The sequence below is a fragment of the Armigeres subalbatus genome, chromosome 3 (genome assembly GCF_024139115.2).
Source record: "Armigeres subalbatus isolate Guangzhou_Male chromosome 3, GZ_Asu_2, whole genome shotgun sequence".
Taxonomy (NCBI): domain Eukaryota; kingdom Metazoa; phylum Arthropoda; class Insecta; order Diptera; family Culicidae; genus Armigeres; species Armigeres subalbatus.
In genome coordinates, this window is record NC_085141.1 from 195430558 (window position 1) to 195448838 (window position 18281).

The following is an 18281-nucleotide window of genomic DNA, read 5'->3' on the forward strand; positions in this document are numbered from 1 at the left end:
TACCCTTGTTAGACCCTTTCTAACCCATCTTCGCATTAATTATCTAAAAGACATATGGATCGTCAAACTTTGCAAACCGATCCCCCTCCCCTAAAAACGTGACGTTATTTGTTGATGGATACTTTTTGTATAACTACCTTCCGAGAAGATCATGAGCAACGAAAAACAGCATCACAGAACTAAACAGAGATTCCTCTTCCATGTCAATTGTAGGTACTTGGTTGATCCCTCTGTTTTTCCGACAAACCATATTCAAATCATCTTGCCTGCAATAAATAAGATTATTAATGTTTTATTTTCCACATCATTTAAAATTAATTTTAAGGTTCCTCCGTAAAAATTGGCTTTTTAGACTTATGAAAACAATCCACTAAACAAGCTCTAAGGTATATTAATAAACGAAATGGTCTGCCCCAGTGGCTATCATAATTTGGCAACCGTAACTGATCTCTCCATGGTAGTCTACGCAGTGCAAATCGTAGAAAACGTTATTGCAGGGACTCGATAAGTTGTTCTGCACCGTTCATAATTGAGATACCGAACGGCGGAGCAAAACTCCAGTACCTACCGCACCAATGAGCGATACAGAGACTTCAGACAGTAAATGTCAGAAATTTTTTAGCCATCCAAAAGATTAAGCCCAGGGGTTTGAAAACCTTACCTACAACGTACGCGATACGCACGTAGGTTTGGTAACCAGAATTACGCCCAGATATTTGACATGAGTCAGACGTTCTATGCTGGTATTCAAGAGCGTGTAGTCAAATCTAACCGAATTTTTAATCCGAGAAAAAGTGATCGTCGAAAATTACAACCTTTATACCGTGAAGTACCCTAATTTCGCGCAGATCTGACAAAGTTAAAACGTTCATTGAAAAACATGTAGTGGCCATTTGGGAACATTTGCTACTGCATCACGTAGAAGGATTCTAGGTTCTCAAAAAAATGTTACTTGCAAACCTTGCTGCTATTTAAAAAAAAAAAATGCGGTATGAATTTGAGACCGTTGTATGCTCCTTATTTCGCGCAAAAGTGTTCCTAACTTCGCTCATGTTTGGAATGGAATATCGTTATTGGTTTGATGAAATATAATCAATTGACCAATAGAAGCATGCATCCATTGTTCAAAATATACAGATAACGGTATCAGACAGCCGTCAGTGACCCATTCTTTAGTCGAAATGGTATGCCCCTATATTTCGACCCTCTGGAGCTTTGCTTAGATTTTACTTCATGAATTTTAGTTGACACAAGTCATAATTCCCAATATATAAATCCTATTTTAGGAAATAAGATATTGTATCAGCAATGTTTATTAAGCAATGTGCATTAAAAAAATTAATTTTCGAGACATCATGTATGAAAGTCTATAATTCCGCTATCTCTTACTTAGACAATCTTCAAATATGTGTTTCATATAAGACATCTTCAATATTTTATAGAGTAATTCTCGCTGAAACCGGGCCACTATTTGCACGAGGTTCTTAAAAATGCCTAAATTTACATTCTTTCGAAAGCTTTCGGTGAGTATATTAAGGATCTGAGTTAAATTCATCAGAAATATGAACCCCTCGTTAGTTATACACGAAATCATTTTAATGAACCCCTCGATTTTTGTCAATTCTTGACTCACCAAAACTGTCATAACTCCAACATTTCTCAACCGATCATAGAGATCAGCATATCGTTGGAAACAGGAAGAGTGTATCCTCAATTTGCAATAATAAAATTTCAAGCAGCCATATTGAATTTGGCCGCCATCTTGGTTTTCTTTTTAAAAACCATTTTTTCGCCAAGTTTGCAATAACCGATTTTGAATAATAATACATCGATGGAAAGCTTAGCTTATATTGTGCATTCTTTCCGAAAGTCTCAGATGTATGTTTTCTCTATCAAAAGTTATGTATGTTTTCCCAAATTATTTTTTGAAGGGCCATCTGACCAACGAACATAATTTTTATGGTTAATATGGTAATACGACGTCAGTTCCTTGATTTCATACACTATTCTAATCCAAATATGTTTCAAAAATCAAAAGCATATCTACAACAGTATTTTATTTGAAGGGCTCAAAAGTTTTGAGCATAACGGAGCCGTATTCAAGTTATTGTATTAAATAATTCAAGAATTTTTGTATTGGTGCGCTTGAAAAAAAAAAAAAATTCAAGATCGAGAAAAAAAATTTTATTCGAGGGTGGTTGGAATGCATAGTAATTAATGCAAAACCATGCAAAATGATAGAAAATATGCGATCTATTTCCCTAAAGTGCTTTTTTGACGTTTCTTATGTGATTTTTTCAGTAAATTTTACGATGCACCGGAAAGGCATCATCGCCGCTAGGTGGATTAATCTGGGTTTTTTAACTAATACTTACCTTTGTAATATGTAGTGTATAACAATCCAAGCTCTCCAGCACTCAACCAAATACTGGTTAGATGAATGTTTGTCGTGGTGGGTGTCCAACAGATGAGTTAGTAATTTGTGAATAGTTTGCACCATTCGAGGAATGTTTTCAAAAGACACTAAAATAGATTGTGCGTTTACATAATGAATTAATCAATAGTTGCAATAAGCCTTACATAAGTTGTCTTCGCTTTTCTCGATTAATGATTGAACATATAGCAAAACGAAATTTGCTAGCTTTGCGTATTTACTTTGATGATAGGAGTTCGAAGAAACATACAAATCGACTGCAAACTTCAACGATTTCTCTGACCAAATCATACAGTCCTGAAAATAAATAATTTTCATTATTTTTATTTAAGACTAATAGCCTACAGGCTTTACCACTTAATAAAGAATATTTTGATGTGGAAGTTCAGACATTTTATTTTCACCTAAACTACAAAGTGTTCCAAAAGAATTATCTCTGGAACGTGCTAGGAGTGTCAGTGTTGGAAAGAAGGTTATGTGTTTGAATATGTTTAAATGATATAACGCATTGATGTTGTTTAACGAATAATATTTGCGATGTTTTCGTATGATGTTGAGAGAACAGGTTTGATGTTGGAATGAATAAACGTGATTGATCAGTTGAGATTGAGTCCTCACGAAAAGATCAAATGTTCTAATTTTATTATGCAGTAATCACGGAAGTATGAATTGGTATAAATTCGAAATCTATGCTCGCCAATGAATTACCTTTAAAGAAAATAAGTGAGAGCAATACTCTGTCAAATCGAAGGTCAATATATCTCTGTATTTTTGATTTCCTTGAAATTTTGCTCATACATTCTTTGTGATAAAAAAACATAATTTGCATCATTGGTTTGCCATTTTGACTCTAGCCTAACCTTTGACAAGGGCCTAAACATATGCAAATTAAAATTCAAAAAAATATAACTTGAAAACGGTTTGTCCGATCGTTTTGGTGTCTTCGGCAATATTTTAGGTAATCATTGGGGCTATGTGAATATGTTGTAGTAGATAATATATGCACTTTTTTGCACTATGGGTCATGATGGAGAAATCATGGACAAAAATTTTTTTTCAAATAAGTTGGTTTTCCAAAAATAGCCAAAATATTTGTTTTACGTTTTTATCGAGTCGATTTTATGAAAGTGCACAAAATTTCCAATGGAAGTGGTTTACTGTAATTTTATTTCTAAGTGCCACTGTTTTTGAGATACAGCGGTTACAAAATAAAATATACCGATTTTTAAAATTTTCAGTCATGTTTTAATGTTTTTCGATGCCATTCAACCTGGAATCACATTTTACTGATCCATTGACATTTATTGACAAATGCTAGTAATGGAATAGTGGTTGTCCATTTTCATGGTATGAAATGGTGGAGAAAAAAATCTTTACTTAGAAAAAATCCAATCCGAATCCTTCAACCTAACTATTTTTTGGTATATCATTTAGCGGAAGACTTATTATGAATATTGAAGGTTGATCAGGATGGTGATAGACAAATATAGGAAAAGAATTTAAAAATTACTATCCTTAGTTAAGAGTAGAGGAAAAGCCTTGTGTATTTTTAAACCTTTTGGCATTCGTTGCAGTATATGGATTTGTATTCAATTTGTTCGTCGTGCAACGCTGGATGGCTCGAAATCAAGTATTCGGATTGCAGACAAGATGTCAACCTCGTTTGTGACCTTAGATGGATTGAAGCAGGGTGATGCATTTTCGAATTTATTGTTCAACATTGCATTCGAAGGCGCTATCAGGAGATCTGGCGTCCCGAGCAAAGCTTTAGAGCAAATCAATAACTTGTTTTCATGTTGTGAAATCGCCGAATATGATTACTTAATTTGATATCTTTTTGGTCGTTTTAACGGTAAAAATAACAAATTGTATAGCAGAAAAATCTTACTGTGACATCAAATCGAAAACTATTCCTGCTATCGATGAGAGCAAATCGATAACTTATTTTGATATTGGTTTCGATAACAAAAATATATATATATAGCTCTTTTAGTGGAATGTATTCAACCGTCTAAGACGAATTAAGTACTGTCCATTTAATTCCACCAGTTAATTTTCGTTATCTTTGCAGATACGTATTTCGACCACAACTGTGTGGTCGTCTTCAGTGTCTTGTACTTGACTCGACTTAAAGAAAACAATCGCAACTTACACTATTTATACTACGCTAGGTACCTAATCTAATCTTATTTGCCTACTTTATTAACCTATACAGTAAATTACTTTATTGCTTAGGTAGAAACTTGAAGAGCCAAGAGCTGCCATTTCCCTGATCCTTATTCAACAGCGCTGTTTGTACCTGTCGGTGGATTTCCAAACTCTCAGCTACATCGAGTTTCCATGGGGAAGAGACATTTCTTAAGATTTTAATATTTTTATTACGGCATCAAATATTAAAATCTTATCTAGTTATCCCACTCGCGCTGCCATCTGGCAACCGAAGTCACCCTGGTACGCTCGCGGGCTCCTCTGGTGCCACGTAGCTCAAAACACTCCTCGTCTTCCCGGATGACCAGCCCGACTGGCAACATACTCGCTATCACGCAGAATGCGTCGTGCGATACCGTGCGGTAGGCCGATATCACTCTGAGACACATCAAGCGGTAGGTGCTCTCCAGTTTCTGCGAGTAACTGGTTACCTCCAGTGCTTTTGCCCAGGACGGGCCGCCGTACCGATCCCTCCCCAGGCCATCTGCGAGTTGTGGGGCTTGCCTAGGATGTGGTGGGGTTTGACAGTGGGACCTGTTAGATTCCTATAAAAGGCTGCTTGTATCCGCAAGTAGGCCCCAGCAAAGCGAACGTGTGCCACTCAAAGAGCACAAGCCCAAGTCCTGGTGTTAGGTGGGACGCTAAACAGCCCTGACACGACGGCCCTCCGACGAGATAGGAGGTTTGCGCAGGCCCAATAAGCCGCCTGGAAAACCAATAATTACGAACAATATAAGAGATAATGCGACTCGATATAATCGGCAAAGACTTAGGCGACGAATGAAGGATCACGATTGGAAGCTTGGAACGTGGAACTGCAAGTCGCTAGGTTTCGCAGGTTGCGACAGGATGATCTACGATGAATTACATCCCCGCAACTTCGATGTCGTGGCGCTGCAGGAGATATGCTGGACAGGACAGAAAGTGTGGAAAAGCGGGCATCGAGCGGCTACCTTCTACCAAAGCTGTGGCACCACCAACGAGCTGGGAACCGACTTCATAGTGCTGGGTAAGATGCGCCAACGCGTGATTGGGTGGCAGCCAATCAACGCAAGTATGTGCAAGCTAAGGATTAAAGGCCGTTTCTTCAACTATAGCATCATTAACGACTACCCACACGAAGGGAGACACGACGACGGGAAAACAGGTGGAGCAGACATATGATGGATGCCCACTGCGGGACGTCAAAATCGTCATCGGTGAGATGAACGCACAGTAGTCCGAAGCACCTTCTTTCCCCGCAAAAATATCCACAAGGCCACATGGAGATCACCTAACCAAGAAACGGAAAACCAAATCGACCACGTCCGCACTTACCGCAGTGCGAATATTGAATCCGACCACTACCTCGTTGCAGTATGCCTGCGGTCAAAACTCTCTACGGTGTACAACACGCGTCGAAGTCGAACGCCGCGGCTTAACATTGGGCGGCTAAAAGACGGTAGACTAGCACAATAATACGCGCAGCAGCTGGAAGTGGCACTCCCAACGGAAGATCAGCTAGGCGCAGCGTGTCTTGAAGATTGCTGGAGAGATATTCGATTCGCCATTGGTAGCACAACATATTCCAGAACGAAATATGTACATTCTACGAATGGTGCAATAAAAGTTCATTTAATCATCGTGCAATGTTCTGTGGAATTGTTCTGTAGCATACCAACAGCCCTTTTTGCAATTCTGAGCTCAATCGATCAGAACCAATTTCCAGATCGAATGAGTGTCGGAGGTGTATGTTCCTATATATTTTGTTTGAAATCCCCATACAAGCTTCAAATCAAATGCGCCAGCTTATGCAACAAAAACAAGCGATTGAGCTGAAATTTTCAGAGATTGATTTGCTCACCAAAAGACACAATCCTGGGGGTGCCCCGTAGAATTCGACAACATTTTTTCCCCCATACTAAGCTGGGCCAGTCTACTACTCACGATCTAGTTGTGACATCAGAAGCTATACAAATCGACTTTTCCAATTATTATGTTTTTAGCTGAAAGCTTTGTAGCTCACGTATAAGTGTATTTCATTTTCTTCAAATTTAAGAGAAACTGACTTTTGACAACAAATCACATAATAATGCGAATATTCTAATAAGGTATTTGAATCAAAAAAGACCGAATGAACTCGGCAGAGCAACAAAGTAGACCGGAGAGAGTGCGCGCTCGCTCCGGTCAATTTTGTTACTCTGTCGAGATCATTCAGTCTTTTGTGATTCTGTCTTATGTGATTCGGCCTTTCGTAGTAGACCCAAAGATTCTTTCCCAAGATATTTCACTTTAAGGTTGTATTTCGAAAAACAAATCATTTGTTTTTGTCTATGTAAAGTATTTTATCAACAACCTTCTACCATCAAAATTACCAACCACTGCTCCATTACTAACAATCGTCAATAAATATCGATGACTCCGTAAAATTTTATTCTATGTTGAATAGATTCGAAAAACATTTGAAAACGAATGAGAATTTAAAAAATCAGTTTATTTTATCTTTTATAACCGCTGTATCACAGAAACGGTAGCACTTAAAAGAAATACCATGAACTTTTTCTATTGGAAATTTTGCGTACTTTCATAAATTCGAGTCGATAAAAACGTAAAACAAAATCCGACCATTTTGATAAACCAACATTTGAAAAATATATAACTTTTTGTAAATCATATCTCCATTATGACCATAGTGCAAAAAGTACATATTTTATCTGCTATAATAATAGAGGTAATAAACTATAGAGGACGATTGTCGCTGCGGTTCCCTTTGTTATCGTGCCCAAACATGTTGGGTACCTATCTCTCAAAACGTACTGATTTTTCCTTCGTTGACATTTAGTGCCATATCCTCGCCAGCAAAAGATGTTTCGCCAGTGACGGCAGCGACATTCTTCCTCTATAGTTTATTACCTCTATTGCTACAACCAGAGTGTATGTAATTAAGAGTGGCGACATGTGCCGCATTTGACAGGTCTCCTGCTCGTTTGGAACACGATTTTGTATGGGAATGACAGATGAATTTTGTTCCAATTCTGACAGTGTCGCCACTCTTAATTACATACACTCTGGCTACAACATATCAAAAAATAAAAAAAAATTAAAAATTTGGTTTTTGAGAAAATCGATTTTTAAGTTTAATTCTCAATTATTGAACAATTTTTTGATAGTGTATATTTTTTTCACACAGCCTCAATGATTACCTAAATAATTGTCGAAGACACCAAAACGATCGGACAAGTCGTTTTCAAGTAATATTTTTTTGAAAGTGTTCAAGGTGTACCTGGCCCTTGTCAAAACTTAGACTAGAGACAGAATGGCAAACCAATGATGCAAATTATGTTTTTTGTTCACAAAGAAATGTATATGCGAAACTTTAAGAAAATCAAGAAATACAAAATTGAAATTTCGAAAAACTATCATGATTTCACAGATAATTGCTCTTGAGCAAACCTTGTATCCCCGACTAAGTAAAGACGGTGTGGGACAATCTAAACAGGGTAAAACTAAATGTGAGTAATAAGCAATAGTTTACTATGTCGTATAAAACTTTAATAAAAATTTAAATATTTTAGCTATCGTTTTAAGAAGATTCGAAGGGCAATACCGCCTGAATGTCTGGCATACCTATCGAATCCTCAAAGCAATTCTCAGTGCAGCTACTTACCAGATACAGTTCCTGATGCCACAAACATTCCAGCAATAGTTCAATTTGGGTCGATACACTCAAAATCCGCTTATTGTCAGACACGATATCCGATGAGTTGGTCAAACTGTCTTTCAAAATGTTCACTATTTCGTCGTAGCTGGCTGCAGCATACAAATCCTGCACACTGTTCAAACAAATTTGTCGTCTGAGAGATACGATCATTTTTTGGATTGTCATTTGGTTAAACAAATTATTATCTTGCTGGTTAGGCAAATGAACCTCAACGGAAGGATGATCTTCGAAGACCGCACTCATCTGAAAATGTTAGCTATTTATTATCAACCGTATATCGAATGCGAATCTATGATCATATCATACCAGCAACAACATGTTCAATGCAACAGGGAGATTATTTTCATACTTCGATACAGAATAATTTAGCCATAAGAGTCTTGAGTGATAGATGGTGATGTATTCAGCGGGCAGGACAGACACATATAATTGTAGAGCACCCAAAAGACTTTTGAAAATTGATTTATTTTTGCTAAATATAAATAAGAAAGATTAAATTTCAATAGAAAAGTAGAATATCCACTACGTACCATTCATTTTCAGGTGATCTCGCTTCTTCTGTACTATCTTGACTCAATTCCATGTAAAATAAAGTAATTCGATACATTACAATGAGGTCTTCATCTTCCAGTTGATTCCAGGATTCGTAATTAACGAACTTAGCCAAAATATCGTAAACCTGAATGTACAGAGAGCGTAGCTCACTGGGCATTTCTTTATCCCAGTGCAATGACATATGATGAAGGTATAAGTTAATTAGCAAATATAAATCGAGTTCACGGTCCTGGAAAATGAGATATGATAACAAGTAGTAATAAAAAAAAAACATTATTAATTTCTTACACCAATTTCACTTATCATGGTATCGAAATCGTCTTTCGTAACTTCCGTGAATTTGTTTGCAATATTAGATGCAGACTCCCCTTTCACACTAGCCTGTACAGTGCCCTGCTCATATGGCTGCTCTGTGAACGGAGACTTATCGCTGTCATATGATACTCTACAAAAAGAAAAACATCAGATAATAAGATAACTAGAGTTTCCATCCCGGACGAGAAATCCCGGGATTTCCTGATTCAGTATATTATTTTTGAAATCCCCAAATTCCCGGGATACCCGAGGCCAAAAAATATTTTTACTTCAGGCTTACTAATAGTATGTATGCTCACAATTTTATTTGCATTGAACGCCCAATGCCAAGGGGAACTCTCTCACAAAGAAAACACAAGAGTAGAGTTTTCTTTACACTATGGCGGTCTACTGACTGATAGTTCTGCCAGAAACTGCAGCTCTCTTATATTTAAACAAGTACAGGTTTACCTCGATTATATGGACCCTCGATTATATGGACCCTCGATTATATGGACTTCGATTATATGGACTTTTTACCTCGATTATATGGACATTTTTTTAAGCTCAATTTTTTTTTGTGTTTTGGGGTTTTAAAAAGATGTTGAATATTGTAAGTCATATTTTACATTGATTCTTTATTTATTATGGTACATTGGGGCAAATAAAGGCCCGTAAGGCATGTTGTGATGTTATATATGGATATGCACTCTGAGTCATATGTTCGATTGACTTGATCGATTTACCATTTTCGCGTTGGAAAATTTCATTGTATATAATAATAAATATACAATTCTTTAATCTGCAACAGCCACGGCCACGTCCTTACAAATAGGTGGTGAAAAATAATGCGTATTTTTGGTGATCTCTGCCATACGAAAACGTGAAGTGAATTGTCAGACTGACAGTATGCGGAGCAAGTGATAAGATGAGATTGTCATTGCTTCCAACCTTTTTCTGCTATTGGTGCATGGAATTAAGTATAGAAGGACGGATGATGCATTAACATTTAGCAAACCGGACCCACTGAGACAGATTTCTTAGGTATATCCACGAAACTGGAAGAGTTTATTTCAATATGTGATACATAAAGTTCCAAATGGTTTTCAAACCTGGCATTATTTCTTCTGGACGAACTTGATAATTATTTGAATGTAAAAAACTGAAAGCTCTTCGAGCAGTCTTTATGTTTAAATAAATGTTGTCGAATATCGAATATGTTTAAATAAATGTTGTCGAATGAACAAATTCACATTTGTTCAGCACAAGGCTTAAGGATTATACTGACGCTCAACGGTAGGAAAAGAAATTGAATATCTTTAGAATGTTCTTGTTAGCAGTTCTAAAATAAATTGCTGCTAAACCGTTCAGTAAAGCGTGATCCTGAAATGCTCATGCAAACTCGCTCACTCGTGTAATGTGAGCGATGTGTTTTTCTTTAGTGTTGTACAAAATACAACAGCGCGCGGTGGTGAAATTTTGAATGCAATCTCAAGTTTTGTCCGGGATTTTTATGAGGGCCCGCCATTGTGCGTCGTTTTGAATTTTAAAACCCGGTGCAAAATACAGCCCTGCTTTGATATACGAACATAGTCCAAAATAGCCATAACAATTTATCCTTTAATATTTCACTTAGCAGGTGTAGGTGCACTGTGCAATTGACCTTTCCGTCCAATTTTTATCCGCTCAATCGATTCTTCAATTTTCGAGGACAACTTTCCCAAAGAACCCATACTTTTGACGCCATACTTTTTGGCGAATAGTACTGGTTTCCCAGCTTGACCTAACATTCGCCCGATTTTGAATTAAAATAAGGCCAATTACAATTCTTCAAACGTGTGGCACTTTTCCGATTTTTTTTTTGTTCTAAAATATGAATTCTGTGAAAAAGTTGAACTTAAATAGATCAAAGAATTGACTGAGACAATAAAACGAGATACATTTTTTGGCGGGAAATGTCAATTGAATCTTGTAAAAATGACACTGATACGTGGATAGAGCCCCTTATTTACATTGATTTAAATTCTTTTTAAGAATATCAATCAAACGCAACTTGTTGCAAGGAGATCTTTTAAAGTTAAGTGTCAGAAAAGTGAAACTCTTTCTACGCGATTTTTGCATAAACAAATGCATTTTGCCCATATCTTCTGAGCCCATAGTCCAATCCGGCCAATTTTTATAAGGAGACAATAGGACAAAACTTTACATCGGTTTTAATTTGCTGCGACCAAATCAAAAGAGGACAAGTGTCAGTCCTTCTATATAAAGCCAGTTTTTGAATCTAACATATACCTTTCTCGACCACTCAGTGTTTGCTTTGTTGCTGAAACAGGAAGGCACTGTAGTTGAATTCGTGAATAAGTATATTAGTGTGCTCACATTGAGCTGGGCGAAGTCTTCATTACTAATGTATTCTTAGAAACAAGCGGCTGGAAAAAAGGTTACGTTCTTATAGAAAATCATAATCTACTGAGTTATCATAAAATGAGCCCAAACATGCGGATTAGACTGTAAGGCAATATATGGATATTTTCTTTCAACTTTTAAGACTTATTTCATCGTGTAACACAAATTTCGAGAAAAAAAAATTTGCTTCGATTATATGGAAAATTCGATTATATGGACTTTTTTGCATCGAAAAAGTCCATATAATCGAGGTATACCTGTATCTACAATATATCGCTAGCTAACAATATGCCTTGATATGACAAAAGAGCAGATACATCTAACTGGTGTATAGTTCCTGCTTATCTTCCGTCTACAACGATGAGTCGCACACTATCCGATACATATTTCAGCATTTCTCTACACAGCCTGAAATATTTTGAAAATCTACATTCATGTTGATGCACATGTTTGGAGTTTTAATTTTAAATCTAAATTGATTAAATTCATTGATTGATGTGATAATAGTTTTAATAAATCAAAAAAAGTTTATATTTGCTTTTCTATTTTATTTTATTTTGCGATTCTCGTTAATCTTCTCGGCCCGCCTAACACCGAGCTAGTCATCCTGCACTCTTCGTCCCCTATGTTTATGTTTTGGTTCCTTCAAGACTTCTGCTGACCAGCTTCTGAATGTTTTGGGTTAAAGCTCTTCTTAGAATTTTGCTGATCTGCCCCGATAAATTCGGTACGACGCTACCCATGATTAACGGAGTCAATTCATGATCCCACGGCGCTACGCGACTTATTCAACCGATTCATGGATCACGTACTGCGATTACGTCAAAGATTAGTTACTTAATTATTTGGTCTTTGAATCTTTGGGACTAGTTTATTGACACTAAGTTGTAGACCTGGAACCATTCCTGGGCCTATATCCTGTTGTTGATGAATAGGGGGAGCTATAACTGCTGGTAGAAGTATCAGTCAGTAACCTGCGATGGAGTATAGGGAACTCTACTATTGTGTTTTCGTTGTGACTCGTGAGTTTATGGTCCCAGTACGATTACACTGCGCATCTTCCATCTACAGCGAGGTGTCTGACACTACCGAGTGTTGCCACAGAAAATACGTTGCTTGAATGAAAACTTAGAAATGGTCTAAATCCAAAAGAACGCACCAAAATACGAATTTTCAACTCTAACGTGAAATCTGTGCTGTTATACGCTAGCGAAACATGGTGTGTATCAGTTGAGAACACACAACGGCTGCAGGTGTCCTTCAATAGATGCCTGCGGTATATAATTCGGGCCTGGTGGCCTCACAACTGGATCTCAAACAACGAGCTTCATCGTCGTTGTCACCAGAGGCCGATAGCAACAGAAATTCGGGATCGAAAGTGGGGCTGGGTCGGCCACACTCTACGTAGGGGCGGAAACGAAATCTGTAAACAAGCATTAGACTGGAAACCAGCGGAACATCACAGCACAGGAAGACCCAGAGGCTCTTGGCGGCGAAGCCTCAATAAAGCAATAAAAGAAGTCGACCGAAATCTAACCTGGCAACAGGTTAAAGCGATAGCTGGGCAACGCTCAGGATGGAGATCTGTCAAGTCGGCCATTTGCACCACCGGAGGTGTACAGGATTCATAAGTAAGATCAGTAAATCAATACCTATTGAATTTTGCCACTACAACCAACACAGTGTTTGAAGGACTGTGGAACAAAAGGTAGAGTGATTTAAATTTAGAACCTAAAGGCTCGGACGCTTCCATTTGAGGTGCATGATGGCTTTTTCCAAAAATCTAAACAGCTTCGTTGCAAGAGGCTTGGAAGCCTCCTTTCAAGCAGCTGGTAAACTTCCTTTCGAAAGTTTCGGAAGACTCCTTTTAAGAGGCTCCGAAGCCTTCTTTCAAGAGTTTCAGATGTCTCCTTTCAAGAGACTCGGAAGCGTCCTTTCAAGCGACTCGAAAGCGTCCTTTCAAGAGGCTCCGAACCTCTTTTTGAGAGGCTCGCAAGCCTTCTTTCAAGAGACTCACAAGCCAGAAGACACTGTGAAGAGGCTCAGAAGCCTCCTTCTAAGGGGCTTTTCAAAGGCCTACTTTCAAGTGGCTGGGAAATCTATTTGAAAGAGGCTCGGAGGTCTCCTTTAAGAATCTCAGAAGCTTCCACAATCCCTGAAAGTATGTATAAACTTAAGGACAAGCATCTCGGAATCCAAAACAAAATTCACTCGCGTTTTCAAAGGCACACCACTGAAAGCATCGCACAACTGTCATTTTAATTATTCCACGCATGCTGCGACGCATTAAAGCTGAAATCTAGGAACTTTTTCAAATAGGCGTAACTGCGTTTGACCTTGAAATTTGAAATGGCTAATACTCTCTCAATTCAGCATATTTCGTTCAGCTAACGGTACTATCAGATAGATCGGAATCTATTCCTTCTGTTAGGCACATAAGTTCACCAAAACAGTTTAATTAATGAGCACAGTCGCCGTTCCAAAAACCAAGCTTAGAATCATGTACGCCTATTTGAAAAAAGTTTCTAGAAATAATAGAAACAAAAATTGTCCGTTGGCTCCATATTGAGTGGTGTGCCCTTGAAAACGCGAGTGAATTTCGTTTTGGATTCTGTGATGAATGTCCTTAATTCGAATTGGAAAGCTTCACGGAAAAGCGAAAATTTCAGACAACTTTTTGGAGTGCCATAAATCCTGTTAGTTTTTAGGTACGTTTTTCAAACTTATGCTTATTTTCATTTACCTACAGCGAAAAAAATGGAGGGTACACCAAAGAATGTAAAAGCTCGAAGGGGTACCTCTCAAGAAAAAGGTTGAGAACCGCTGCTCCAAAATGTCCACGACTTTTGTACGCGGACGATCTTAAGATCTTTTTCCAGATAAATTAATCCGAAGTTTGCCACCTCCTGCAAAATCAGCTCTTATCATTCTTAAATTGGTGCATTATCAACCGAGCCCAGCAAAATGTTCGACAATAACCTTCTCACGGAAGAAAGGCTTGATTAACTTTGACTATGCGCTTCTAGGCACCATCACCGAACGCAGGACGCAGGTGAACGATCTGGAAGTAATTCTCGACTCTCGATTAACGTACAAATTACACATTTCGTACATAGAGGATGAGAGGACTTCCTTAATCGAGCGGTAAGATGCACGGCTACAAAACAAGATCATGCTGGAGGTGGCTGGGTTCAATTCCCGATCCGGTCTAGGAAATTTTCGTGTTGGAAATTGATGAGTCATGATATACTGTCACTCTCCGACGTCCACACGTCTGTAAAGTGGACGTCCTAGCCCCCCAAACTAGCTCAGCCAACTTCTCAGGGTCGACTCCTTCCTGCTTAGGTAACTCACTGGTAAATCGATGCGGACCAAATACAAATTAAGGAACCCAATGGACATGCATGTACTCGTAGAAAGAAAAGAGGAATTGATACATTTTACTTGGAGATTTATTGTTTTTTTTCTTGTTGAGTAGGAAGTTTTGGGGTTACTTTTAAAATAAGGATTGTTGCGGCAGATCGGTGAGTTGGGGCCCATCTCTCACATGCGAGGTGGTAATTGTGCACGACATACCTTCGGTTCTGGGGCAAACGTTGTCGCTGGTAGAAGTGCCAGTGAAGGAGGAGCTCGGGAAACGGTTCTTCAGGTGCCAACTACGGTCCAACGGGCGGCCGAAGTGTATGGCCGATGCTTGATTGGACGGGGTATGGGTCTTGCAGTACTGCGAACGGGTCGAACGGGCAACCTGGTAGCCAAAATGCCTTGGCCGGATCCCAGGGCTGTCGACGGACCGGAACGCACGGCTACGGCATGATCGGGCGACCGGAGTGCCCAGAGGAAATAGTTCTACCCCGTTGGGCCGGAATGTACCACTGCGATTGTCCTGCTGGAGCTTGAACTGACGGTCGAATTGCCGAAACGCACTGAAACGGCTTGATCGGGCGCCCGATCTGCACTTCTAGGGCTGAAACGAGCTACTGGGTGTGTCGGTATTCGTCACTATGATGACCGGAATTAAGTCTCCCGTCAACAATGGGCTACCACGTCGTTAGGCTGTCTTTCGTCGCTTCTACCTTTGACACGTCTTGCTTTGTTTAATCTACAACTTCCCTCTATTCTTCGCTCCGAACTCTCTCCTCCCTAGTTTATCTCTTTCGTTTTTTTTTCCTGCTTTTCGCCCGGATGTGGCCTTGCCCTCGGTGCTTTTATGCAGTAGGAAGTGAATAGGGATGGGAAGATTTGACAAGGGAGTATTCTGGGTAGTAGCGCAATACCATGCTGGGTAGTTACTATATTTCTATTTCGTTTTGTTAACGTAAACGGTAAAAATACGAATGCAAAAATGGTAACTCGGCTTTGAAACCTCGCAGTTAACAACTGTGGAAGTGCCTAATGAACACTGCGAGGCGGCAATGTCCCAGCGGGAGGTGTAATGCCAATAAGAAGAGGACATAGAGGAAATAGACTCTCGGACTCTTGGATTTATTTTCTGCATGGTGAAATTAAACTCAGGCCCGTGCATGAGATTTTAGAATTAACCTTTTTAATTTAAGCTGATGATGATAATGATGAGATTACTATATCAGCAAAGGAAGAAACATTTTTGATTACTCAATACAACTGTAAAGTGTAAGCTTAATATTACGCATATTTGTTCCATTTTCGCTGGGATTTCTTATATACATGGAACAGTTTTGCGTATAACGGCAGTACAGTGTTCAGTTATATCCACCCTTTTATTACTGCAATAAAAATTTATTTATTATGCAATATACCTAAAAGGATTCAAATTGAGTATGTAAACACCGTCATACAACTTCTTTACATTGAAAGATTGAACGTCGGCGTTGTACTTACTATAAATACCTAATCGAATAAGATTGATTAGATCGCTGCTGAACAAGTTTTTCTTTATGGGACAGCATAATATGTTGGTTGGAAGATTGAAACTTTTGTATTATTCGGCATTTTGTATAATTCGGCCTTTTGCGATTCGACCTTCTGTGGTTCGGCGTTTTGTGATTTGGCCTTTCGTAATGATCCCGCCAAAATATGTATATTCGTTTCACCTTTAACTTGAACACAGCAAATTCTTCAGGATTCAGTAGCTCCCAATTTCCTGAATACATAACTTTAGATTGTTTTGAAAATCTTGTGCAATTGTTTTCATAAATTTTAGGGGACACAGTTATTTTTAGAATTATCCTTCGAAATCATAGTTTTCCCGGCATGTAATACACTTACGTAAAATATTGTCCCAAAGCACGTTTGAGAAATCCATCAGCTGTTGATTCCACAAAGTCCGGGCTATCGTGCATGCTTTTCTTTTTGGTAGAACGTCGATTCTTGTGCCAGCCCCACTGCTCCAAAATTTTCAGTTCACTGCCTCTACGACGACTTTTAGATTCAATGTCATTTACCAAATCTGAAACATAAAAATATACGAGAAAGGCAAAAAACAATTTTAACCATTTAAGTGTAAAAAGTTTAAAATAAATATTTTTTTAATCTATGCTAATGTGTTTTTATTTAATTCTAAATTAAGATCAACACCGAATACATCAAATACAGAAATCCATACTCCAGAATTCCATTCTCCAGAAAACCAATCTTAAGAATGTATTATTGTTATTTATTCAGACTAAGGCCGAAGTGGCCTGTGCGGTATATAAGAGTCTTCTCCATTCGGCTCGGTCCATGGCTACACGTCGCCAACCACGCAGTCTACGGAGGGTCCGCAAGTCATCTTCCACCTGATCGATCCACCTTGCCCGCTGCGCACCTCGCCTTCTTGTGCCCGTCGAATCGTTGTCGAGAACCATTTTCACCGGGTTACTGTCCGACATTCTGGCTACGTGCCGGCCCACCGCAGTCGTCCGATTTTCGCGTGTTAACGATGAATGGTTCTCCCAACAGCTGATGCAACTCGTGGTTCATTCGCCTCCTCCACGTACCGTCCGCCATCTGCACCCCACCATAGATAGTACGCAGCACTTTCCTTTCGAAAACTCCAAGTGCGCGTTGGTCCTCCACGAGCATCGTCCAGGTTTCGTGTCCGTAGAGGACTACCGGTCTAATGAGCGTTTTGTAGATTGTCAGTTTGGTACGGCGGCGAACTCTATTCGATCGGAGCGTCTTGCGGAGTCCAAAGTATGTACGATTTCCTGCCACTATTATGCGTCTCCGAATATCTCTGCTGGTATCATTTTCGGCAGTCACCAGTGAGCCCAAGTACACAAATTCTTCTACCACCTCGATTTCGTTACCACCGATGTAAACTCGCAAACTCGATGCAAACCGGTGGGTGGCTAACATTGTCTTCTCTTGAACCTCTTTCTATCATGTACTTCGTCTTCGACGTGTTGATGACTAGTCCGATCCGCTTGGCTTCCCTCTTCAGTCTGATGTAGACTTCCTCCATCTTCTCAAAGTTACGTGCCATAATATCTATGTCGTCGGCAGCTGGACGGACTTATTGAAAATTGTACCACTCGTGTTAATCCCTGTTCTTCGTATTACCCCTTCCAAAGCGATGTTGAATAGCAGACACGAAAGACCATCACTTTGCCGTAACCCTCTGCGGGTTTCGAAGGGACTCGAGAATGCCCCTGAAACTCGAACTACGCACATCACCCGATCCATCGTCGCTTTGATCAACCGTGTCAGTTTATCTGGAAATCC

General features: G+C 39.1%; 1 protein-coding gene across 2 annotated transcripts in view; it reads right to left on the bottom strand.

Moving 5' to 3' along the window:
- LOC134224487 (calcineurin-binding protein cabin-1-like) overlaps positions 1-18281 on the bottom strand; it is an 89532-nt gene that overhangs the window by 13995 nt on the left and 57256 nt on the right. For both annotated transcript variants that reach the window (XM_062703846.1, XM_062703847.1), the window contains exons 6-13: positions 16845-17025; positions 9186-9342; positions 8873-9126; positions 8649-8814; positions 8289-8585; positions 2581-2731; positions 2376-2523; positions 138-266 (exon numbers count right to left, since the gene is read on the bottom strand). In XM_062703846.1, coding sequence (XP_062559830.1) covers positions 138-266; positions 2376-2523; positions 2581-2731; positions 8289-8585; positions 8649-8814; positions 8873-9126; positions 9186-9342; positions 16845-17025 — 1483 coding nt within the window. The remainder of the gene's footprint in view (positions 1-137; positions 267-2375; positions 2524-2580; positions 2732-8288; positions 8586-8648; positions 8815-8872; positions 9127-9185; positions 9343-16844; positions 17026-18281) is intronic.